The sequence below is a fragment of the Dipodomys merriami genome, unplaced genomic scaffold (genome assembly GCF_024711535.1).
Source record: "Dipodomys merriami isolate MVZ:Mamm:240054 unplaced genomic scaffold, mDipMer1.0.p SCAF_31, whole genome shotgun sequence".
NCBI classification, from domain to species: domain Eukaryota; kingdom Metazoa; phylum Chordata; class Mammalia; order Rodentia; family Heteromyidae; genus Dipodomys; species Dipodomys merriami.
In genome coordinates this window covers 15,612,903-15,638,618 of record NW_027204604.1, presented here as the reverse complement: position 1 = coordinate 15,638,618, position 25,716 = coordinate 15,612,903, and the positions used below count along the sequence as shown (strand labels likewise).

Here is a 25,716-nt window from a genome sequence, read left to right as displayed (position 1 = left end):
ATCAAAGTTAAACTTTTAAAAACTCAGTTACTACAATACCTTTCATTCAGTTTGCTGAATACATTACTTGCCAAGAGATGATAACTTGTGGGGCTAGGAATGTGGCTTAGTGGTAGAGTGCCTGCCTAGCATGCATGAAGCCCTGGGTTCAATTCCTCAGTACCACATGAACAATAAAAAGCTAGAAGTGGTGCTGTGGCTCAAGTGGGAGAGTGCTAGCCTTGAGCAAAAAAAAAAAAAAAAAAAAAAAAAGCTCAGGGACAGTGCACAGGTCCTGAGTTCAAGCCCCAGGACTGGCAAAAAAACAAAAAAATACTTGGGCTGGGAATGTGGCTTAGTGGTAAAGTGTTTGCCTGGTGCATGAAGCCCTGGGTTCCATTCCTCAGTACCAGACAAACAACAAAAAAAATTAGAATAAATAATAAATTAAAAAGATGATGACTTGGCAGGCATTTATAATTTTAAAAAATCTTTATGATTAGTTTCATGTGGTCATACAATTTCAACACGCTTGTTCAGGGAGAGTTCAGGGCTCTCCATCAGTACCACTTCTTTTCTATTGTTCTCTCCCATCTTTCCCAACACATTTAGATTTTTTTTTTTAAAAAGAAAACGGTCTAAAGGATACTTAAAATCAATATTACTTATATAGTTTAAGAACATATTTCTTGAGGAGAAAAATCTAAACAACCTCCTAGCCGAGTAGAATTTCTTCAATTAAGGAAGTAAGATGCATTGCAGTGACTTTGAACATTTTTTTTTTTTTGCAACTTCCTGCAAAGGGACCCTTCACAACACTTTTGGAGAAGTTAGTAAAAGCGAATCTGACATCACTCCCTAGTCTTACTTGCAGCTAGCAAGTGGTTTTGTTCTTTGGGTAGCAGAGGAGGAAATCGCTCCCGTCCGATAAAATACAAAGTGAAGAGTATGTGTGGATTTCTTTTATTTCTTGATTCGCTTTTTTACAGAGAAACAATTTTTGGCGAGATAACCACTGTTTTGCCTTGCAGGAGGACGCATGCTGTTTCCTGGGGACAGGACTGGTTGCCAGAAATGACCATGTACTTGTGGCTTAAACTTCTGGCATTTGGCTTTTCCTTCCTGGACATGGAAGTCTTTGTTACAGGTATGTAGAAGAATAATCCCCCCCCCTTTTTGGTGATACATTGGTTTGAAATGGATATTAAAAATAAGTTCCTTTTAAGTGAGTGAAACCGATAAGAAAAATGGCCAAGGTTGGTGTGGGTAGGAGAAGCAGAGGCTTCTTGTAAGATAGAATACATTGTTTCAGTTAAAAAAAGGCAGAAATGTTTGTGAAGAAAGATCCCTATTTGAAATGAAAACATTGTTTATCTGTCTCTTTATTTACAAACCACTGAAGGATATTACAGAAGCAACAGTTGCTTTACTCTCCATGAAATGGTGAACAGAAGTTTTTGAAAGCCTAAGGAATTGTTTAATGGTAAAAGCAGCTCAGATGGTGTGTTTCAAACAAGAACAACAACAAAATGTACTATCTCCCACTCATAAAATGGCCTGAGTTGTATGAAAGCCAATTTTGAAGGGGATTGAGAATCTGCTTCCTCAAAATTTGGTTACTGTTGAAATATTTTATCAAATCTCTAGGCATACAACCGTTCAGAAATACATTAGGTATTGGATAAAATATTGACTTCCGGCAGGCTCTTAGGCACTTGACGTCAATTTTTTTATTTTTTGCTAATGGTTTTCAAAAATTTTGCTTTGGAAACCATGGGAGACACCACCCTTCCTGGGTGATGGGTAACCATCACAGCCATGAAGACATAGAAATATTTAAATCTTTAAGACTCATGCAAATGCAATGTGCTTTAAAAAATGTAATTAATTGAGCCTTGCATATTTGACCTTTTAATTTTTGTACACTCATGGTCTATCTAGCCATGTTTTTCATAACCAGTTTCAGTTTAGGTTATGCCTACATATTTGTCTTTTCTTTTTTGTTTTTTGTTTTTCTCCTTTTACTAACATATATTAATTAACAAAGGAGATTTATTGTTATATTTCATGCATGCATACATGAGTCCATTGTTATCTACTGTCATTAACTAATGAAAAACGACAACGTTTCTTAAGAGGAAAAAGATGAAAAGCTTATTTAAAAAATTATCAAAGTGACATGGAACATGGGATCTTCATAGAAAATCGGAAATAAGTGTAGAGATTACTTTGTAACAAATCTTGCTTCTTGAATTTCACTTTGAACATCAGTGTTTTGTCATTGTTTGTTCATTGTCTGTCTTGGTCTTCACCTTTCTCTTTTTCTTCATAAAGCAAGGCCATATCCACAGCCTCCAGCCCCGCAGAACGTTACATTGTCAATGTATGTTTTTGGCATTCTTAAGACTAGAAAGAAAAAAAACATAAGATAAGGTATTTTGTTGTGGTGATTTTATTTGTTTGGATTTTCCAATGTAAAGATCAGTTTTTAAAATTTCCCATGGGAGCGGTGTAGTTGTGAAGTTCTATCCCTGTCACGTTCTGGCATCAATGCAAAGCAAATTCTGAAGAAGAATCATTGAATAAGGTGTTCTGTGTATTTAATTGTTAATGTTTTACTAAAACATTTCTCTTGGGAAATGTTGGTAAGCAGTGTGTGTGTGTGTGTGTGTGTGTGTGTGTGTGTGTGTGTGTGTGTGTGTATTGTTGTTGTTGTTGTTGTTGTTCCTCAGCCTGAACTCAGGGCCTGGGTGTTGTTCCTGAGCGTTTGTGCTCAAGGCTAGTGCTGTGCCAAAATTAGAGCCACAGTTATACGTCCAGCTTTTTGGTGGTTAAATTGGAGATAAGAGTCTCACAGATTGGTCTGCCCAGGCTGGTTTTGAACCATTATCTTCTCAGATCTTGTCTCCTGAAGGTAGCTGTGATTATAGACATGAGACTGTAAACCATTTCTGAGTGAGAATTAGAGGAATACTGGAATATTTTATAGGCAACAGAACAAATTGCATGAAAGTTTCAAATCAGTCTATCAATGTTAGTCAACACGTATTTCTGAAAAAAATATTGTCTTTACATAGTCACTTGTATTTCTAAGACACACCTTGTGATTCAATGTATAATTGAGGAAGCATTAGTGCTCCTAACGGTTTTCATTGGGAGCAGCAAGTGAGTTGGATCTTACATTTTATTTGAATATATTAACATTAAGTTTCTGTCAAGGATATGTGAACTTTTGAATATCAGACTTATGTATTCTAAAGGCATAAAGAAAATAGTCATCGGTGGAAGAGAATCATACCAGTGCATTAGCACGGGTGCGTTTTATTTCATTTCTAAACCACACATGTGAGGAAGGCGCCAATGCTTTACCTACACAGGCCTCAAGCTACTAAGTTCATTTACATACAAGTTTCTATTCTCTCCTGCATGTCTCTTTGCTTGCCATTTCTAAGCCGTTCTAGGCCCAATGAGGGCGTAGAAAGCTCAGGTCAGTGAGTGTTCTAATAACTGTGGAATGCCAGAACAATCTCCAGCGCCGAGCAGTTGGAAGTACTTTGAATTATGCCACATGAAGTAGGTTGAGCGGTCTGAGTCATAGCTGTGAAGATCCATTTCCTGAACATAACCCTTCATTTTTCCATCCACACTGAAAAATCCCACGTGTTACAAACCTGCACTCCGCCTTGCACGTTGCCAGCTGGCGTGCAAGTTCTCAGGTGGATTGGACGCAGCAGACTTAGGGAGTGGTCCACACGTTGTAACTTCAGGAGGTTCTGTGATCTGGGAATGATGAATTATTCATTTCTTAAAAACAGTTTTTCAGACCGCACATTTTTTTTGAGACCCTCATCATTGCTAGAATCTGGTAGAAGTAAAGATGTGGAGGGTTTAGAACTCTGGATTTCCTTTTCCTCTCTCACTTGATTTAACTAAGCACCCAGAGTGGTTTGCTTGAGCTGGATGCTTTCTCTATTCTATTTGATATCTTCTCATCGGTGAGAAATAACAACTCCTTACACACATGCACACGTGTTCGTATAGACACCCATATACACTAGTTGCATATGTGCAGTGTAATGTTATACGAGGTACATATGGTGTGATATATGCTAGTTGATTATGTATCATCTACCTACTGGACCTCTGTATTCATCTTTTATTTTATTGTTACTTTTGTGGCAGTACTGGGATTTTAATTCAGGGCCTTTTACTTGTTAGCCAGGTACTTAAAATACTTGAGCCATGTCCCTAGTCCTTTGTACTTGAGCTATTTTTCAGTAGGATCTGACATTTTCACAAAGCCTGCCTGGGGCAATGGTCCTTCTACTTACTTCTTCCTCCTAGGCGGGTTGACAAGTACACACCAACACACCTGGCTTATTTTGTTGAAATGGGGCTCTACCTTTTTTTTTGTTTGTTTGTTTGGAGCTGGATTTGAACTATTATCTTCTCAATCTCTGTCTCTCTAGAGGCTGGGATTTTGTGAGCTTCAGTTCTGGGGTAGTTTTAGTTTATTTTTCTACAAGCTAGTTTCATTAACTTTTTATCTGCTATCTGTTGAACCCTGGTCCACTATCGGCAGACTAATCTCTCCAATTGCAAGCTGTTTCTTTAGCTAAATGTGCTCCCTTAGCTGTGTCTCAGACTCCTGATATTGCTTTGATACTCTCTAAAATCCCCTTCTGTATCTTTGCTGTCATCATCTTAACTCCTGGCTTTGATATTTTTCATCTGTAATATTGTAATATTTTCCTGATCTAGCTCAAGTCTCATCCTTAATGTATACACCCTATAACTTACAAAACAAAAGAAGATTCTGATATCTTCCCATGGTTCTAGATCTAAACTCCAGTTCCAATCTTCTTACCAGAACAAGTGAATGCTCCAGTAAGCCCAGAGCTGGGCAGGGAACAAGGCAGAGACCTTTGTTCCTTTTTCTTTCAGAATTGAGTAAAAGACACCAAGCAGCAGTTGACTTCAGGATCCAGTCTTTCTCTTTTCTGCAGAGCCTTTGAGGTTCTCTACACACCTCTCCTCTCTCATGCTCTTCTTCGCCCTTCCTCAGCATATCTCCACTGAAATTGGACTGGATTCTTCACCTTTCTCTGTTATTGTTCAAGTGGTATCCACTGCGCTGATTGTGGTGTGTGAGTCATTGTGTTTACTGCCATCCTAACCCACAGGGAAGGAGGAAGCAGGTCATATGTCCCATTCGGTGCATGATTTATGACCATTGCATACATGGGAGATGAAACTCCTTAATCAGACGGAAGATTATTGTGATAAAGGAGAAGGAGAAAGAGAGAAACCTCTGATAAAGAGGTCAGAAGAGAATATGAGCAAAACATCAATTAGCAAGAAGACAGGAAATGTTGGCAAGATTAGACAAAATTTTTCAGTCCTTTACCAACTTTGTCTCCTTTTTAGTTTGCTATTTCATTCATACATGTTCTCCTTTGCTATTTCATACAGCATTTGTGTGTGTGTAAATATTGAATATATATGAATGAATATACAAGTATATGTTCATATATATATATATACATATATATATATATATGAATGAATGGATTTGTGTATGTATGTATTTATCCACTGCTGGTGGTTAATTGGTGATATGTCTCCTGGACTTTTCCTCTCCAGGCTGGCTTTGAGCCACAGTCCCCAGATCTCAGCTTCCTGAGTAGTTAGGATTAAAAAATCCATTGTTTGAGAAGGTTGTTCCTGACTTTTCCTTGATCTGCCCTTTGGTCACTCTGCTAATGTCATTTGGTGGGTCAACTTCCCCCTTCAGGCGTAGATGTCCATGGGAAGAAACGTGAGAAGTGGAGTGGAAAATGCAGGCGCTGCCGTGGAGGGAGTCAGGGCGGCTGTGCTAGTCCTGCTGAGGGCAGAGGGAAGGTGGCGTTCTTGGGGAGAGCATGGGCAGGACATCAGATCATGACTTCCATCCAGGTAGTGGTAGTCCTGATGACTCATTTTGTTCATGGCCACAGCTCTAATGGAGACAGAACTTCACATTTAGGACTTGGGTTTGCACCTTTGTGTGACACTGAGACGAATTCTCATTGCACCAACATTCAGTTTTTCCAGTTATCCTAAAATGAGGAAATGATGTGTGCACACATAGATTCGAATCTGGACCTGCTTCAACTTGAATTCCATTTAGTCTAAAAATCTTTCCAGGGACAAATTATCCAACCCCATACGGCTGCCTGGCACCGAAGCCTGCGGGTCCTGAGTTGCGCATGCAAGAAGAGCACTTGCAGGGCATCTCGGCTTCCATCAGCACAGTGATCTCCATTTTCACCTCATCTCCAAGGATGCAGAAACGAAAAACTCACAGTTAGGATTGATTTTTATGCACACGGCTCTAACCAATGCATTTTAAAGTCTTGAGAAACTAGAGTCGACATTCTTGATTCATTTGCCAGGTGTTCCCTTCAATTCTATTAGGCCTCAGGAGTAATTGATGTAAGGTTGAAAGTTGTGTGTTTGAGAATCACCAAAGATCATGAAAAATAGTTAGAGATGCAACACTCTTCCCTCACCCAAGACAACGTACACGTACAAGTATATAAAGTCAATGTTTGGAAACTTTTCTACGTACATTAATAGTTCCTTCAACTGATCCAATTCTGAAAGATAATAAGAATGATTTTTTGATATTATAGTAGATGCTATACTACAGATTCAAGGTCCAAACAGTGTGAACATATTTTATGATATAGGTAATATATATATATATGATCTCTATATATCTATAGCTATAGATATCTATAGATATATATGGATATATATCTCTAGATATAGATTGATCGATTGATCTCTATATATAGATCATATTTAATATATTCTATATTTATATGTATTTATATAAATATATTCTATATATTTATATGTATTTATAAATATATAGATATATTTATATATATATTCTCTATAACTTATATGATCTATATATAATGTATATATATGATCTATATCATATAAAACTTTTATAACTTATTTTCTGCTAAAAGTAACACAAATATCTGGAGTGAAAATGCTAATTCACTGAGAATTTCACTTTTTAGATTTCACTTTTTAAGATATTGCAAGCATAAAAAATAACAATTATAATGCGATGGTCATCAAACAAAAAGAACCATATCTATATATCTTGAAAATAATGCCAGGTGCCTATAATCACAGCTACTCAGGAGGCTGAGATCTGAGAATAGTGGTTCAAAGCCAGCCCGGGCAGGAAAGTCTGTGAGACTCTTATCTCTAATTATCTACCAAGAAACCTGGAAATGGCGCTGTGGCTGAAGTAGTAGAGCACTCACCTTGAGCTGAAGAGCTGAGGGACAGTGCCCAGGCCCAGAGTTCAAGCCCCACCACCACCACCAACAACAAAATAACATCAGACCAAAATTTGAACAACTAGAAGGAAATCCTCAACCTTGCAAACAGTGTTCACACTGGGGGCAAAGCAATAACAAGGGCAAAGCCAGCAGTGCCCTTTATGTGCCATGAATTGAACACTTGGTAGAATTAACTTAATGAAAATCACTCCTGGGCAAAAAGAAATTCTCTTCATTTTAAGGAAATTCAGCATAACAGGAAATGAAGCAGGAGCCATTTGCACTGGTCATTATCAAGGCATTTGGAGTTAGAAATATTTTTGAAATCTCACTCTGTGAGCTGTGTAATGTTGCTCTAAGTCCTTTTTCATCTTCATGATGTTGTTTGCTTTTCTCTAAAGTATCCTAAGTATTACAAGTGATGTTTATGAAAACATTTTGAAAACTGAGAAGAAGTCTTTAAATGTATATACTTTATCCATTGCATCTTATGACATCAGAGCATGTAGGTTAGGTCTTCAAGATTGAATGATGCCCTGTCCTAAACCACATCTCTTCATTTGAGATCCCAGGAGGAGGAAGGGCAGGTTAAAAGTTCTGTAGCCAAGGACTGACACTCATATGTCTTTGATTTCTTTTAGCTTTGCACTCCCTTGCTTTGGGGATATTTTTCAGGCTGCTCTAGATGCAACCGTATCTATACATTTTCTAAATCCATCCCGTCTACCATCCTCTGTTAGGATGCTGGCCTTTCTTGTTTTTAACAACTATTGTTTTTAAACAATAGTTCTGTTTTCCTTCTACTGTCCCATGCCCATCTTTAAGGTGATCAGAATTATATCTGCAAAAGGCAAACTGACCTTTGCACATCTGTCCTTTAATGGCTTCCTGTGGAGTAGAGAATATTTTCACCAGATGATTTGATTTGATTTCTTTTTCATCAGGATATTCTGAGTCAGCCTTTATGAAAATAAACACTAAACACTTTGTTAAAATATACCAAACACCTGCAAGTTTTCCTTGAAGTGCAGGAAAAACATTTTCCATTAAATCTACTTAATTCCTGTGTATCTAACTAAATAATTGCCATCATTTCAAATTATATTTTATTTTGCTGAACTAGTACTTAACTGTATCATTTTCATTTAATTTTTTTCACAAATATTACATTCATAAATCAATTTTATCCACATCAAATTATGTGGATTATAGTTTATGCCTCTGGGGATTTTGTTTTATAGTCATTATTTTCTGAGAGTAATTTTACTTATCCACTAATAAAGATTTAAATCTTTCAAAAATGTTTTAATTCTCTTTAGCCAGCAACATTTTCTGTATACTGTTACAGTGAATGCTCATTTTTAATTTATTTTTGCACATCAATTTTACACAAATGATGACAGGATGTAAATTTTTTTGTTTTTTCCTGAAACCTGTATTGGGCAGCGCTAACCACTTTCAGATTTATGTTGTGTTCTCGTTTCTATGAGTAATGTTCATTTTGAGATGGGGTGCTCTTTCCTCTGTGTTCCTTTTCAAATTGTGAACACAGAGTTTTCTTAAGGAAAACTTTAGAGACAGGATTGCTCTGTCCCCATCTACAGTGATGAGGCTCACTTCTGACCATTGTACCACTGTGCACTGAGTTCTTCCTCATTCATATAGAACCGGAAGTAGTACCGAGTTCTTCCTCATTCATAGAACCGGAAGTCGAGGCATCAGTGCAGGAAAAATGGTCTCAGCGCCCATGCCTGGGCGAGAGGGTGTCACACTACCTGACTTCGCTCTCTGTGTCCCAGTAAAAAAATGAGAGCAGTCAACACTGCCTGTGTGTTCGAATCAGATTGCCAACATTCCTCCAGCTTGATTTTTCACTACTTTGTGATACCTACTATATTATTATAACTTGCATTTCCCTAAACTTGCATTTCTGTTTGTGAACTAGTGGCCATGCTGTTTTATCCCTTTATACCCTTCTCCCCACCCCCCAATTGAGGAAATTATAATTACTCTGCAAAACTAAGTTGGAAACTCATGTCCCCTGGGAAGCTTCCCCTACCTTATTACATCCTCTCTCTTCCATCCCTGCCCACCACCTCTTATTTACTGTGCTCATCCTGGGGCTTGAACTCAGGGCTTGGGTGCTGTCTCTGATTTTTTCCACTCACAGCTAATGCTGTGTCACTTGAGCTCCATTTCCAGGCTAGTTTTAAACTGTGAGCCTTAGATCTCAGCCTCCTGAGTAGCCAAGATTACAGATGTGAGCCATGCACACTCAGCTTCTCCGCCTCTTTTGTAGATGGGGTGCTCTGCCATATGCCTTGCTTCAGATGGCTAATGAGGAAATAATCTTTTATAAATTATTCATATAAAGTCATTAGTTAAGTATTTATAGCTTATGTCTGTAAACTTAGCTACTCAGGAGCCTGAGATGTGAAGATTATTGGTTGAAGTCAGTCTAGGCAGAAGAGTCCAGGAGACTCTTATCTACAATTAACCAGAAAAAAAGCTGCAAATGGAGCTGTGGTTCAAGTGGTAGAGTTCCAAAAGCAAAGGGACAGTGCCCAAGTCCCAGGTTTCAGCCCCAGCACCAGCACAATAGATAGATAGATAGATAGATAGATAGATAGATAGATAGATAGATAGATAGTATCTATATATGGCATCAAACACCCCTTGTTAAGACTGCTCATAAGTAACTGATACTGGCATTTTTTTCTGCAGGATTTTCAATGAAAGCCATTGTACATCTGCCAGTGACTTATGTATGTTCTCTTCAGCTATTTTACAAAGAAAAGGGGTAGACAGTCAGCAGTACTTATTATTTTTTTTGTTTTATTCTGTAAAGGAAATTGTTATATAGAGAAAGCAGTGAGAACATATGAATACATATCACATAGGCACATTCTAGACACTTGGGGTCATTTTACAGAGAGCTTTCCCAAAGGCACCAACTTGTAACAGATGGGTCTGGGAGAGATGAGGCTGAATTTAGTTTGGGTTCTTCTTCCTATTAGTGTTCAACCTGATACTCAGAAAATTGCAGGTGTGATTGTGATTTGCAGCAAAAGCATAGCAGGACCAACAGATCATTGGCAGTTTCTCAGAGCCCTTTGAGTGAAATGCATCTTAGCCCCACATACTGGATTCAGAGCCTTCTGTGAACCCCCGTGCCAGGAGTTCCTTCCATTCTTGCGTCAAAACCTAACTCACTGGAGAGTGGTGTCTCTTAGAAAAAATTAAAAAATGATATCTTTGACTGGTCTGCCTTTCCCACACATGCCGGCACTCCTCAGGGAATGCTAAAGTGGCACATTCCTATCGTCTTGAAGTAGAAGCTAACAGAATGCAGGACTCGGTCTGTCTTGGGGTGAGTGATACCATGAAAAGCGTGGATTTTCCCTTACCTAGTTGTTTTTCTGATATTACATAAACTGAAAGCCATTGGAGAATTCATCAAGGTCTCTCACGCTGTGTCTTGAAGAGCGAGGGAAGTAACTTGACCTTTCAAGTCTTTGATGGCTGTGGTTTTCATCTCATTGGAGGAAGTGTAGATACCAGATAATCATTTCCTGGTCATTCCAGAGGTGCATGAAAGCAACCTGGTGGAGCCACCTTCCAAGTCTCCCTTCCCGAGACAACTTGGCTAAACTCCAGGGACAGAAAAGAAAAAATAATATGCTATTTCTTCCTTAGCATGACTAATGGAAATGTCGATCTTTAAGGCCAAATATTCTACTTTTGACTTCTGCGACCCAGGTTTCCAAACACTCTTGTAGTTTCTAAAATGATGTCAGATGAACCTGACATATTTCAACTCTCACTAATCTGTGTTTTTATGTTCTGAGTGTATGGATGGGTGCTTTAGGACTGATCAAAGTATAGGCTGGCTTAAGAAAAGCACAAGATCTGAATTTGGAATTTGATGAGGGGAAGAAGATTTTGATGGGAAATTGATAAGCGGAAGTAAAGGCAAGAGAGCTGATGAGAGAAACTAGTTGAATCTCTGCTTTCCAAACCTGAGCCTGCTAACTATGAAGCTGTTTCCTCAGGAATAATAACAGGTGAATAAGAAGTATTAAATGAGATCATTCACTTGCTACTTTATCAAGTGTTTATGACGCTGTTAGTATGTGCCAGAAGCTGTTCTAAAATAGAAAAATGTATTTATAAAACTTATATTCCAACAGAAGTGGAGGGACAAATGTGGAAAATGAACAATACAACTTGCAAGTGAGGGAAAAACAGAGAGGGTGAGGGAAAGGGTAAAATTCTCCAAAAAGAAATGTACTCTTTACCTGACGTACAAGACTGTAACTCCTCATACATCACCTTTATAATAACAACAATTAAAAACAAAATCCCCCTATATTCAAGCATGTAGATATAACATAACTAAGAAAAAATCAGATATTTGATTATGAGTAAAGTCTATGAAGCAGTCTGGCAAGATTCAGGCAAGACTCTTTTCTTTTACTGATTCTGGGACTTGAACTCTGGGCCTGGGCACTGTCCCTGAGCCTCTTTGTGCTCAAGGCTACAGTGCTCTACCATTGAGCCACAGTACCACTTCCAGCTTTTTCTGAGTAGTTTATTGAAGATAAAAGCCTCACTGACTTTTCTGCCTTGGCTGGCTTTGAACCTGTGATCATCAGATCAGCTTCCTGAGTAACTAGGATTACAGGTGTGAGCTTCTGGCACCAGCTGCAAATGCTTCTTTAAGCAGAATAATCAACAGTCCTTTACTGGCTGACATGAACTGGAGATCATATGAGGAGGAACTGGCAGGTGCAAAGGCCTTGTGGCAAAAGAAAATGTGTGGGACTCACGACTCAGAAGGTGCAGGTGCCTGCTTCCTGGTGAACAAAGATGGGGTGGTGAGAAAGTTAGATAAGCAAGAGGAAGCTCTGCAGAGCTCTGTTGGACAGGATGAGAATCTGGATTTCACCCTATGTGTGCAAAGAAAAGCATTCATCTTATTTCCATGTAAAAGAGACTGTTGCAGGTACTGGGAGGTGAAGAGATTTGATAGGAAGCAAGTAGAATTAGCAGGGGTGGGGGAATCCATGGTATTCTGAACTCAGCACTGGCAGTGGAGGTGGCAAAAAGAAAAAAAAAAGAGGAGGGATTTGTGTAACACCAAGAGAAGTCACTGCTTGCAACCAACGCAGACATCAGGCATCGTGCAGAGTGACAGTACTCCTCTTGGGTCTCTCCAATGCGGGGAGCCGGGCAGGGGTGGGCGGCACACTCCTGGGCTGAGGTGAGCTCTCCACGGAGAGACTCGAATCACCAAACAGGAATCCATCTGCAGAGTGGCAGATTTTAGACTCATGGGGCATGGATGGAACTTCAAGCTCCAGGGCTGAATGTGAGAGCCACAGGCAGAGTCCCCCTCCCCCTCCCCCCACACCCTTCCTAGGGGGAGGGTCACCAGGAGGGAGGAGGAAAACCCGAAGCAGTTTACTCTGTGTGCCCTCCATTAGCTTAGAGGAGGGGACTGAGCACACTGCCTGGGAAGTAGTGAGAATTCACTGCATTCCACACAGAAACCTCCTCTGAAGACACGAGGTATAAAAAACAACAAGAATATTGCCACGTTACTCCATTCACTTAATAAAAGTTGTTCTCTAGATGGAGAGACTTGGAAATTAGAAGGTTAGCTGAAATTGTCTTGACAATTGCCTGGGCTCGGCTGACTTACTTAGATGCATATGTTTTGTTTCACTGCATTTTGATAAAAAGAATAGTAAAAGCGACTAGTGAAGCCAGTACTTGGATAGGTTGGGAATTTGTTATGAGTTTATTGGTTCCATCAAAGGCTATTTTAAAATGAGAATTTCAAAGCTTGAACAACTTTGAGAATTTTGAAAGCAATTGATTATCCATTTGGTAAATATTAGGTTGAGCTTATCCAAAAATCACACAAACAAAATGGCCTAAGTTTTATATATATATATAATACATAGATGGCATATTTGTGTATAACACATACATGTTGATTTCAATCATGGAAGGTTTTCTCAAGCAATAAAAACATCGGGAGAGATCTCTTTAAAATTTTAGATGGACTTGTTTTTTATGAACTTGTAGCTAACTAATAAGCACAAGTTAACTAAAAAAAATAGTGCTTACCAGCCTAATTGTTAACAATTCATGATGTTACCACATTTAGCCTAAGTTTACAACTTGTCACAAAGAAATATGTCAACTTAGGTTTGCTGATGCTTAGAAAATATACTGAGTATCATATCTTAAAGGAAATAGTTATGCTTAATTAGATTTTTTTTCTCATATTAAGTAGTAAAATTGAGTAACTCAGGAAAGGGAAGTAACAATGGGCCTCCCTCCAATTTCCTACCTAGTGTAAGAATAATATGCCATGTAATTCAAGAATTCATATAAAGGTGTGTCAAAATTCACATGGCTACACCTATAATAGTCATGCATTAACAAAGAAGACTTTTCATGGAAAAGAATAAGTATGAAAATAGAAAATTTTAAAATACTTGTCAATTGAGAAGGAAAGGTATGTGAATGCAGTTGTAATATTCAATATACATATGTGAAAATGGAACTAGCAAGAATGAGGAGGTGGGGGTTAGGAGCGATGGGAAGGGATGAGGGAAAGGGTGACATAGACTAAGATGCATTGTATCCATAAACTGACATGCTGATGTGAAATCCCTGTGTAGAACTACTTTAATAAGAAAATTAATTAAATATGTCCACCAATTATTTCCTCATTAAAATGATTATGAATTACAGATCCATGAATAATGTAGGGAAGTTTTATCTCCAGAAACACATCAATGTCTGAATCAGTCAAACTAATTCAATTAATTCAGCAATAATATATTATTGTTTTCCTGGCTAGCTTTCCTTTTATTTTTATAGTCTATCTCATAGCTATAGTCAATGTAATTTAATTTACACACAGGCTATAAAAAGATCAGAAGAAAACCGTGTCTTCTCATTAAATTATAATTAAAAGCAAGAATCCTTTGTAAACACATCACTTTATTTTTAAAGAGCATCTTTGGATTTTCTGTTTTTTAGTCTTTCATAAGAATCAAGTATTTGTCACAACACTGTATTTCAGAATATTTCCTTTATTTGAATTTGGATTCTGAAACAAAAAATTTAAAGACGGAGAAGAGAAGAAATTTCAAAACTGGGAGTTTATTAACATGGAAGGTATTATTACTTAGACAATAGTTCAGTTCCAAGACCTGAAAAATCAGTGATTTAAATTTGTCTGCTTCAAAAAAAAAATGAGAAAAGCTGAGGCTCAGGTATTTAAGGACTCATCTTCTGTTACAGTAAACATTGAAGAAGCCTGATCCAGACTTCCCCCATCATTCGGTAAGGTGTTGCTCTGATACAGAACAATCTGAATATCAGATTAGGTGTTTAAGGTCGAGTTTGCTGGTTTTCCTTCTTTCTGTTATTTGATAATGAGCAGGTTCTTGACTTTGATTGGCCCCAGTTCCTTCACGGTGAGATGTAGGAACACAGCCTCGTCCCTCGACCTTCACCCCATGGAGAACTAGGCCATGGCGTCCATCCCGGCCCATATTCACTAGCCCCTTTTCCCAAGCCCCAGTTGTGAAAACCAAAAATGTTCTTCAGCCATTGCCCAATGCCTGGAGGGAAACATTGTCATCCCTTGTTACTTTCACCGAGAACTTATTTGAGATCATCTCTTTGGACTGGTCTGGTGCAGCAGAGTGCTGTTCTAAAATTCACGGCTACCTGGGGAGACCTCAGCAGAAGCACCCACTGTGCACTGCAGAAAACACCCACTGTGTGCCACAAATGCATCCTCATCCTTGCCAGCGGAAGAAACTGAGGCCAATTCCATTCAGTCGTTAAATCAGAAGGTACTGGTGTTTCCCTGACTTTCCCTTCTCTTCCCTCCCTCTCCACCCTCTGACTCCAGATACCAGGTAGTAGAAGGAGAAGGCCCAACCAGAGACCATGTCTGCTACAGGAGCTGCTAAAGCCATCAGACACATTTCTGGCAGCCGGTGCCAGACCAGCGGGCTAGCATGGTGGCTTTCCTGCACAGTACAAGGGCCTTTTCTTTGGCGTGCAATGCAGGTCAGCTCTCTGAGGACCTTGCCTACTTCATTGTAAGACACTCAGGTCATGCAGAAGAGGTTAGGGGCTGGTGTGCAAGGAGAGCTAGTAGCTCTTAGGTGGGAATGGAGAGCTCAGATAGGTTGGCAATATTCTGCCTGGTGGAGATAAAACTTGAAGCAGCCACATCCTGTGTCAAGAAACTATTGAAGTAAGCAGACTTGGGTCCTAGCATGACAGGAGAATGTTAGTCAAGGAGATTAACCGAGAAGAGAAAAACAAAATCAGTTTTGAAGGATTTGTTGTTTGTGTTTAGAGTGCACTTAAACCCTTCCATAAGAAGAACTAGGAACATTCTTAACCACATTTCATCCATATATATATATATATATTTGTCTAAATATATGTGTATATATATATGTATATGGATGAAATATTTTGATTTACCTTTTTCTAACAGAGAAATATGTGTACTGCAATCTAAACCATACAGTTACTAGTGTGGTGATAATCATCTGTGTGATTTTGCTAATCAAACTATTCAGAATATTAAGTTACCTTTGTTTACTAACAGATAAAATGCTAATGGAGAAAATAAAATTTTTCTGTCATTCAGTATTATCCCCTTACTAATGTGACTTTTGATTTTTTTCCACACGAGAACTACATTAGAAGCTATACTATTTTCCGTTTCCTTTGAATTCAAACAATGTAAATTTTATTTCTCTCCAAGCTAAGATAATGGGGCAAAAACAAACCACTTCCTCGTTTTAAATAAAAAATAAATTCATCATAAAGATTCATCTGAAATCCCAGATATATTTGAAGTATCCTCTGTATAACAACAGTTTATCATTTAAAAAATAAACAGCGTGTTCATTTCTGACACTACTTCTGACTCAGGACCGAGTTTGAAAGGGGAAGTTACAAAATATCTATCAGAAATCTCTTGCTCCATATTTTTTTTCTCAATTTCCACCCAGTGGAAACACCAGATGTCTATAAAAGTCCATTCTTGCTAAATGCCATCCATGCTAGGCTTTGTCTCTGTGACCTTTGTATAGTTTTCCTCCAATCTTTTGGCCTAGTGGCTCACCCCAGCCCTCCTTTTGACTATGACCCTGCTAGCTTTCTCCTTCCCATGGAAGAAAAGTCATGTCTGGTGGCATCTCCCTATAATTAGAAAGAAATAGTCTGTTGTGATTGGTACTCAGGGAACACGTTGAGTCAAACACCATGCATGTGTGTGGGATTGCAAGCGTGTGTTCAGCCTTCTAGGAGAGGTCTGGGACACAGTAATTGTAGCCATGCACCCTCTATGACGTCCATCTGGTCTGGGTGTTGTCAATGACATGTCTCTCCTTGGGCCTTCTTCAGTTTTTTTTGCTTCGTTTATTTTAATTTTCTTTTACTGTAAACTTGTCTAAGGGAGAGGTTTCTACATCCTTGCTTTTGTGTTCTCTGTGTCAGACCTTGCAGAGTAGCCTTTGAACATGTTTAAATCCATTCTAAAATAAATGGAAAAAATGTACCTCTATAATTCCTTTAGGTTATTTTGTATTGTGAGAATATTTTAGCTTGTTGGACATAGATCGACTAACTAAAGGCTGATATGCTGAAGGCAGAAATGATAAATTACTAAGCTGAAATTTTATTTAAGTAAGGCAATTTGCATTGTGAATAATCAGAGACATGAAAAAAGGCATACAAAAAGTGATTTAATTCCTTCAGAGAGAATGATATAAGCATCCTAGAATGTTCACCGTGACTTAAAAATCTCTACTAAACCTGGTGTTGGTGACCCACACCTGTAATCCTAGCTACTGAGGAGAATAAGATCTGAGGATCTCAAAGCAAACCTAGGCAGGAAAGTCTGTGAGACTCTTACCTCTAATTAATTAGCAAGAAGTAGGGAGTGGAGCAGTGGCCTTGAGCATAAAAGCTCAGGGACAGTGCTCAAGCCTGAATTCAAGCCCCAGCACTATCTGACTGTCTGTCTATCTGTGTCTCTGTCTCTCTCTCCCCCCCCACTCTCTACCTCTCTCTTCCTCTCTCTCTCTCTCTCTCTGTGTCTCTGTCTCTGTCTCTGTCTCTCTCTCTCACACATATACAACTAAATGAGGAGAAGATTACTTTTGGAAAGTAGTAAATTTAGTGTGGTGTGGTGCTTGCTCTTACACAGACTAAATCATCACATTCTCTCTGCCTCTTCTACACTTCCTGCTCTCCCTCCTGTGCTAGATATTTGTGGGCTATAGTACTAAGTGCAGCACACCTAAAGACTAGATGCAAGATTGGTTGGAATTGCATTTCTGCTCCTTTTGTGCTATGTTCTAAGCAGTAATGACAGTTTAAATACCCTTTGAGTCTTCAGAGAGCATCAGTAGTCATCTGTTGTTAAATAAGAATCAGGAAATTCAGTTCCCCCTTCCCTTTGAAGTACGAGTCTTTAAAAGAATTTTTCACAAACTGAGAATGTGAAGTTGAGTGTGATCTAGTGCTACCTTGTACCTTTCTGCAGTCTATTCGTGCACTGACCAGCAGAATTCTACTTTTACACTGTGAATAAGAAAAATAATTTCTAAAAAGAGAGAGAAAAAAGAATTTCTTTCTAGAGCACATTTTCCCCAATAGTGTTTTAACCATATCTTAATGGTGCCAGGCATGGTGGTACACACCTAGAATCCCAGGACCTGGGAGGCCGAGGCATAAAGTAACAAGAGTTCAAGGCCAGCCCTGGGCTACAAAATGAGTTTAAAGCCAGTGTTGGCTAAAGAATGAGTTCGGATCCAGGTTGGCAGCTGCAGTGGTAGAAACGAGAAAGTTTGTGCAGTGATGTTGGAAGAGTCTGGATGACTAGTTTTGAAATTCTCAGGAGACTTGCAGGGTCTCCTGGGCCCACCGGTCTCCTTCTTGCGGGGAAGTTTCCATGCTGAAATCCAGCGTTCTGTCCTGGAGCCTCAAAGTCTTCTCCGTGGAGAACCAGCCCTGGCAAAGTGATTCAAATGCACCGTGACGTTGTACTGGGGTTTTTTCACCTCTGCCTCACCCCCACATTTCCACCCCTAACCACATACCAACCTGCCAACTTTCACACCGGCTTGAGGGCAGGGGTTTGATGCCCCTCTTCCAATTCTCTCACAGTGCGCATGTCCAGGTTTTGTGTGGAAAGAACCACAGAGGTCCCATGGAGGATGCTGGGTATACCCTTCCTCTCCCCCACCTCACAATCTTGATGTTTTTTAAGGCCTACTTTAATCTTGAGCTGTTCAAATCACTTGAAATTTATATTTTCAAAATCTCTAACACCATGACTAAACCCAATGTGGTCTCAGAACTGCTTTTTAAACAGACACTTCATTTTTAAGCATAACAATGGGCCATCGTATTTTCTTTATGTGGATTCTATGTCATAAGAGAAAATAACTTTAAATAATAAAAATGATTTTTACCAGAAGGTATCATACATCTATTAAGTAGAGCTTAAGATGCTGAGGCAGGAAGATCATGCGTTCAAGGCAATCTGAGGCAATATATAACAAGACTCTATGTATATATATAATATCTGTGATGTATTATATATTATATGAAACAATAATAATAAACCCAGTTTATATTCATATGTGTTGTCTAAAGAATATTCAGGTAATATAAAACAAAATTTAATAGAAAGTAGCACTGTTGCTACCCTTGAAAATGACAACCAGCAACTTCAGAGTTAACTAGATGTGGGCAATGTATTTCCTCCGTGCTGTTTGACCATTTTAATCATGATGATACAAAAAAGAATAATTATTCAAATCACTTAACCATCACTGCTAGACATTATGTTTCTGTATAAAATTAGTTCCCTCTCCTAATTCTTATAACTGGGATAAATATATATTTCCTCATTTTATGTATTCTTTAGCTAAAAAACATTAGACTATTTGTTTGAGGCTTTTAATAAGAGATAAGGACAAGATTTGATTCCCAACAACTTTATTCCAGAGTCAGTGTGCCAAGGACTTTTCTGGGAAATGTGTTTGTATATTTTGTATATATAAATATAGAATTTAAACTGAAATATTACCATAGAACTGCATACTTTGATAGACACGAGATCAGAAGAGAATCGAAAGTGAAAGAGAAGAAAGCACATGTATGTAATTATGAATATTGAAAACCCTAAAATGTCCTTCTCCCATATCTATATTTCTGGGCTTTGTTAAGCCTTAAATCAACCAATGCTTTCCCACTCACTGCTCCCTTTTTCCACTCTCCTTTTCCAGGGCAGAGTTAGAGATGTTATAAGTATCTCCAGCTCTTGCATAGCTAAGTTTCTGTTCTTGCAAAAAGTATGTCTCTGTAACGGTCACTTCTAGATGTTTCCACAGGCAATGTGGAGATGAAAGCTCATCCTCTGACTTTGGGCACCTCATACCAAACCCCATTCTTGACCAAACCTTCGCCTGGCACCTCCAGTGTTCCCCACATGCAGGCGGTGGGCCTGAATTAGCCTAGCCCCACATCAGAGCAAAGGCTGCTTGCCAAGCAGAGGAGATTGCCTATGTCTCACTTTCTCTACCAAATGTGACAGACTCCTAAGCCAGGCATCGGCTTCTCAGGAATCAAGACCCTCAGCCAGTCAGTGACTCACTCCTGTAATCCTAGCTATTCAGGATGCTGAGATCTGAGGACTATAGTTCAAAGCCAGCCTGAGCAGGAAAGCCTGTGAGACTCATATCCCAAGTTAACCATCAAAAAAATAAAAGCTGGAAATGCAGTATGGTTCAAGACGAGCAAAACAAGCTCAGGGACTGAGCCCAGGCCGAGTTCACAAGACTGGCGCGCGCGCGCGCGCACACACACACACACACACACACACACACACACACACACACACACACACACACACACACACACACACACACACACACACACACACACACACACACACACACACACACACACACACACACACACACACACACACACACACACACACACACACACACACACACACACACACACACCCCCCTCTGGTATACCATTGTGCCCCAGGCAGGCCTGACTGCTGGTTATTTCTCTCTGGGAATTCTGAGTTCCCAGGACTTGAGCCCTGCCACCTGCACCTTCCCCCTTTCTATCTTGATCAATTGCATTCTGGTTTTTTTGTTTTTGTTTTTGTTTTTGGTCCTTGAACAAAATCAGCCAAGCTGGTAGTGGTGGCAATTTGAATCATGATGGTCTTTAGCTTTGTAATATATTTTTTTTAAAAAAACAAGAATCTCAAGATCACTTTTAGCCAGATGATGCCTTTCTAATTAAACATGCTTTCAACTGCTTGTGAAGAACCGGAGGGCATGAGTGAATGTGTGAGGATGGAAGACGTCACCCGGCGGGGGGAATAATTGGTGCTACTGGCAACTTCTGGGAGTGGTGAAAGGAGACTTGGTTAGACTTTTTGGTTTGATGAACAGAAAAGAAGTGGACGTGGACACTGCAGACCCGGGGCCTCCTGCCAACCAGCGCTGACCGCTGACCTTAAAACGCTGAAGCGTTAGGCTTTCCTCGGGGCTGAGATGGCTGACTTTAATAACTAGGCTTTGTAGATCTGAATCCCTGCCATGTGCCTACTCTTATTTCTTCGGGAAAGTTGATTCATCTTTTTGTACCTTTGGCTTCACCATCTGCAAATGGTGACTGCTGGACTGTGGCATTAAGAATAAATGCTGGGCATATGCGAAATACTCAGTGCACACTAGCAATTTTTAAAATCAGGCTATTTTTTCCTTTGCGTGTGTGTGTGTGTGTGTGTGTGTGTGTGTGTGTGTGTGTGTGTGTGTGTGTGTGTGTGCATTTCTTTATATATAAACAGTGTTACCTGAACTAACAGAATGTTGAGACAAGAAAAATAATTTTTTTTCTGTATCAATTATCACATGAAGCGCATCCTGTATGCCAAAGCGATATATATTTCTTTATACTCATGTGGCTTTAGGTCATCTAAGGAAAGGTATCTTGAATAAGAAGAATATATGATGGGGCAGAGACACATAAGGCAGTGTCTGCTGTCATCGTCTTTGTAGTGTCAAGTAAGTGTACAGCTATCTTAGCAATTTGTCAGAAAATCGGTCTGAGGGTAAGGGAGGAGAGATGGCTTTGCATTGTCTATGGCTGGCTTGTGAAATAGGGAACAGAACATCTTCCCACATTTGAAAGGGAACTACGCAGAGACCAGAAGTGTCTGAAGTGGCTCTGTTTGGTATGCACTCTCTGGTAATTGTGGAGTGTCATGACACCAGTACAAATCATTTGGGTAGCAAGAAGTGATGAAAAGATATTGTGCGTGAGAAAGTCCCTAGAGATGGACAAATGCATCTCAGTGCACATGATGTGCTGTGGTAAATTAGTGTTATTAGCCACAGCAAACACTGCTGCTGGCCTCCCTGTAGAAAGCGAAACTTTTTCTTTCCGACAACTATTTTAATGACTATCATTTGATGACAAAAATTGATCATCTACATAACTAAATATTGTGTGTGTGTGTGCGCGCACACACACACACGTGCACGAACTCGTGTTAGTACTGAGGATTGAACTCAGGACCTCATGCTCTTGCTTAGCTTTCTTGCTCAAAGCTGGCACTTATCCACTTGAGTCACACCTCCACTTCCAGCATTGCGCTGGTTAATTGGAGATGAGAATCTCATAGAGTGTTCTGCCTGGCCTGGTCTCAAACCGTGATGCTCAGATCTCAGCCTCCTGAGAGGCTGAGCCAGGAGATTCGCCCATCTCCACCTGGAGTGTTGACTCGAGGCTTGTGCATCTGTCGCTCTATCAGGCTGTTTGGGGAAGAAGTCCAGTTTTCTCTCTGAGGCTCTTGGGAAGTGCTGGATTGCAGGTCCAGGGCAGATTTCCCCCACCCTGCCTTCTCCCTCATAGTGCTCATAGGTTATGGCATTGGCACGCATTTCCCTTTAGGCCTTTCCTTTTGACTTGGTAATGCACACATATCAGCAATGGCTGATGAGAAGGAAAAGAGAAAGGCAAACACTGCTTTTCCCCAGGAGCCTGGTGTTCTGCGGGGCTCTGGGGACCACATAGGTCTCCCATTTGACAAAGGGTCTAACATCTGAATGAGATTGGAGACCAGACCAGCAAAGCAGGACAAGACTCCCACTTCCCGTAGCCTGTTTTTTTTTTTCTTTTCCTTTTCTTTTCGTTTCTGTCAAGGTGATTTACAGAGGGGTTACAGTTACATAAGTAAGGTAATAAGTACATTTCTTGTCAAACTTGTTGCCCCTTCCCTCATTTTCCTCTTACATTCCCTCCCTCCAATGCCCCCAAGTTGTACAGATCATTTCCAGCATATTGTCTCGCGACTCTCACTGTTGCCTTGGGTCCCCCTCGTCCTTTTCTCTTACCATTCTATTGTTCCCCTTCCCTTCCCTAATTCAGATAGTAAGAAATCAAATACAGTGACGACAGGGGTTATACCACAGGGGGAAGTACACACAAAAGAAACAAAAAAAAATCACATGGTACATTAAAAACAACCACAAAGAAAAACCTCTTGTGTCCATCCACGTCTTGGAGTTCATTGGGCTTAGTGTCATCTTTTATGGTCATATGTCCATATGACAGCTATTGTGCAGTTCTGCTCATCTGCGAAGGTCCCGGGGTTTCCCGAAGCCTTTTAAAGAAACGCAGTAAGTCGTTTGGAGATCGAATGGTATAAAGAGGGGCAGTTCGTGATTTACTAACATCTCAGTGACTGCATTTTGACTGAAGCCAGTCAAAGATGTCGCTGCAGAGCCCCTCTGTGTCTCCAGCAAGGGTGTGAACCAGCAGATGTGGCCCTCTTCCCGGAGCGTGTTGAGCACCCTGGCGCAGGCAATGGAGATGCACACCAGACCAAGAGCGGGCACAGGTCTGCTTGGGCCCCATGTACCTGGTGACTCTGGCTTATAATCCTAACTCCTCGGGAGGCTGAGATCTGAAGATCAGGGTTTGAAACCAGCCCAAGGCAGACAAATCGGAGAGACTCTGATCTCCAGTGACACAGCAAAAAGCCAGAAGCCGAGCTACGGCTCAAGTGGTAGAGCACCAGCCTTGGGCAAAAAATACAAAGAGAGAGTACAGAGGCCCTGAGTTCAAGCCCCAGTACCAGCACCCAGAAATTGTCCTGGTGTTGAAGTGGAAGGATTGAAAGGTCAAGGGTAACCTGATCTACTTAGTGAGAACCTATGGCTAGACCAAACAAGTGCCCAAACCCGAAGGACAAGATGATAATGCGATGAGATGTGGTTGAATCTTTTCCCTTTCCTGGGTGTACATAGTGCTTATGTTAAGTTGTTCACTTATCTTACAGACAAGGGGAGGCCATGATCGTTCACGCTGCTCAGATAGTCACAGGACATGTAGGTGAGGGCAAGCCAGCCTGGGGCTTGTCTACCCATGTGTGTGCTCTTGCTGTGTGTGTGAATGTGCGTGTGTTTTACTCAGATAGAAAGCGATTCCTTTGGTGATTATGGTAATCACCAAAAGCAGATTCTTTGGGTGCCATAGATCTTTTCTTGTCCAATAGTTCTTTTCAGACCATTTGTATTACTGGTCTATCTTACACAGATGATGAAGTCATGAATAGCATTTGTTAACCAGGTGTACATGCTGCATTAAATATAGAAGAATTAAAGGATCTGTTAACTTACTGAGTTTAAGCTGTGGCATAAGGGAAGCCTTTAAATAGGAAAAGGATTTTATTCTTCTTTGGTAAGACACAAGCCAAGGGCATAAAATAACCCATATGCAAAATAGTCTTCCACCACAGATGTCCTTTTGAATAAGGTAGATTAATTTTCATTTGTCTTTGTAAGTTAAAGATGAGTTTGTTTGATTCCCAAAGACTACAACACGCCTCAGCTGTCAGACAAAATCACATTGGAGAAATAGGGGCCCAAATAAATTGAACGCTACCAGTAGATAGTCAGAGGCATGAAACTGGCGACCGCGGCCCACGTGTGATGAGTCTGTAGGCCACGCAGGCTTATTTCTAGTTTGTTTTAGCCATCGTGCTGAATATGGTTTTGCTTTTGTGTTTGCCATCTCCCATCTCCTTACGTTTACGCCTCTCATCTGTATTCCAGGAAAGAAGCAAGGGCAGGCTTCAGAACAAGACATTACTGCTGAGTAAGGCTTTGCCTCTTCTTCAGGATAGAAATCCCCTCCAGAGGGTGTGTCTATACCTATTAAGTCAGAAATAGACCCCCCAGACACTGCTTACTAAAATGCGTGGGAGGGAGCCACTCGGGGCTACAATGTTTTCAGTTCAGTCCTCTGTTGTAGAGTTAAACAAGGATGAACGGGCTTCTGAATCACTCTGAAGTATTTATGGTGTCTGCCAATTACAATAACTGTCTGTGCCTATGCCCATATGAGGGCATGAGGCTCTCAAGGTACATAAACCAAAGAAAACTTGTGAGCTATTCTCAAATATTGGCACTCCAATAAAAGAGTGCCAACTTCTGTGGCCACACAAGCTTGGTAATCCAAGATTTTCCCTTGGTTGTGTTATGGATGGACAAGATTTTACCGGGGGCACTCATGCATTTGGCTAGACATTCAGTTTGCTGAATAGTGCTTAGCGCCAAAGCACAGAGTCAGCTTTGGCAGCGCATAGAAAAGTCATGGTCTCTTCTGTGAACACATTACTCTCTCTGTAGAACAAGACCTGCACGTGCATGCAAACCAGCAATTCACAGAATCACATAAAAATGTATTGAAAATGTTTGTGAGAGCTAGGGTTTTCTGAAAAATTTTCAGGTAGTTGATGGAATTTAAGTCCTAAGACCTGGATGGGTAGAAACCGTGCTGGGAGCACTGTAGAAAGTCCAAAGCCTGTGAAAAGATGGTACTGAAGAGAAATGCAAGAAAGAGCAAGGCAGATATGGGAGGAGTGTTAGAGAATTACACAAGAATGAGTGTGTCACTGATCTTGAGTGTAGAAGTCAGAGTGACAGTAGAATATTGATTGTTAAAGTGCTCAGAGCTGACCTTGCACGAAGCCACATACAGAAAGCAAGTAACAGAAATAACAAGAGTCAGCCACTTGACTATATAGGAAAAGTATTTTGGGCTTTTAAATCCAAGGTAATACTGTAATTGGACATTTTCTATAGCTATATGAACAGAGTGATATGGTAGCAGATCATCTTGGGTTTTGAAAATTGTAAAAGTTAGCTAGATGAATAAGAAAGGGAAGAGCACAGAGGAAAAAAATAAGTGTTTAAATGTCTGAACTATGCACTTGTGTACCAATGCTGTG

At 40.0% G+C, this 25,716-nt stretch overlaps 1 protein-coding gene across 5 annotated transcripts in view; it reads left to right on the top strand.

The window, feature by feature from the left end:
- Positions 1-836: 836 nt before the first annotated feature.
- The window catches only part of Ptprc (protein tyrosine phosphatase receptor type C), a 98,500-nt gene continuing 73,620 nt past the window's right edge, over positions 837-25,716 (top strand). For all 5 annotated transcript variants that reach the window (XM_070041881.1, XM_070041880.1, XM_070041878.1 and 2 more), the window contains exons 1-2: positions 837-925; positions 1,011-1,126. In XM_070041881.1, coding sequence (XP_069897982.1) covers positions 1,054-1,126 — 73 coding nt within the window. In that variant the 5' untranslated portion in view covers positions 837-925; positions 1,011-1,053. The remainder of the gene's footprint in view (positions 926-1,010; positions 1,127-25,716) is intronic.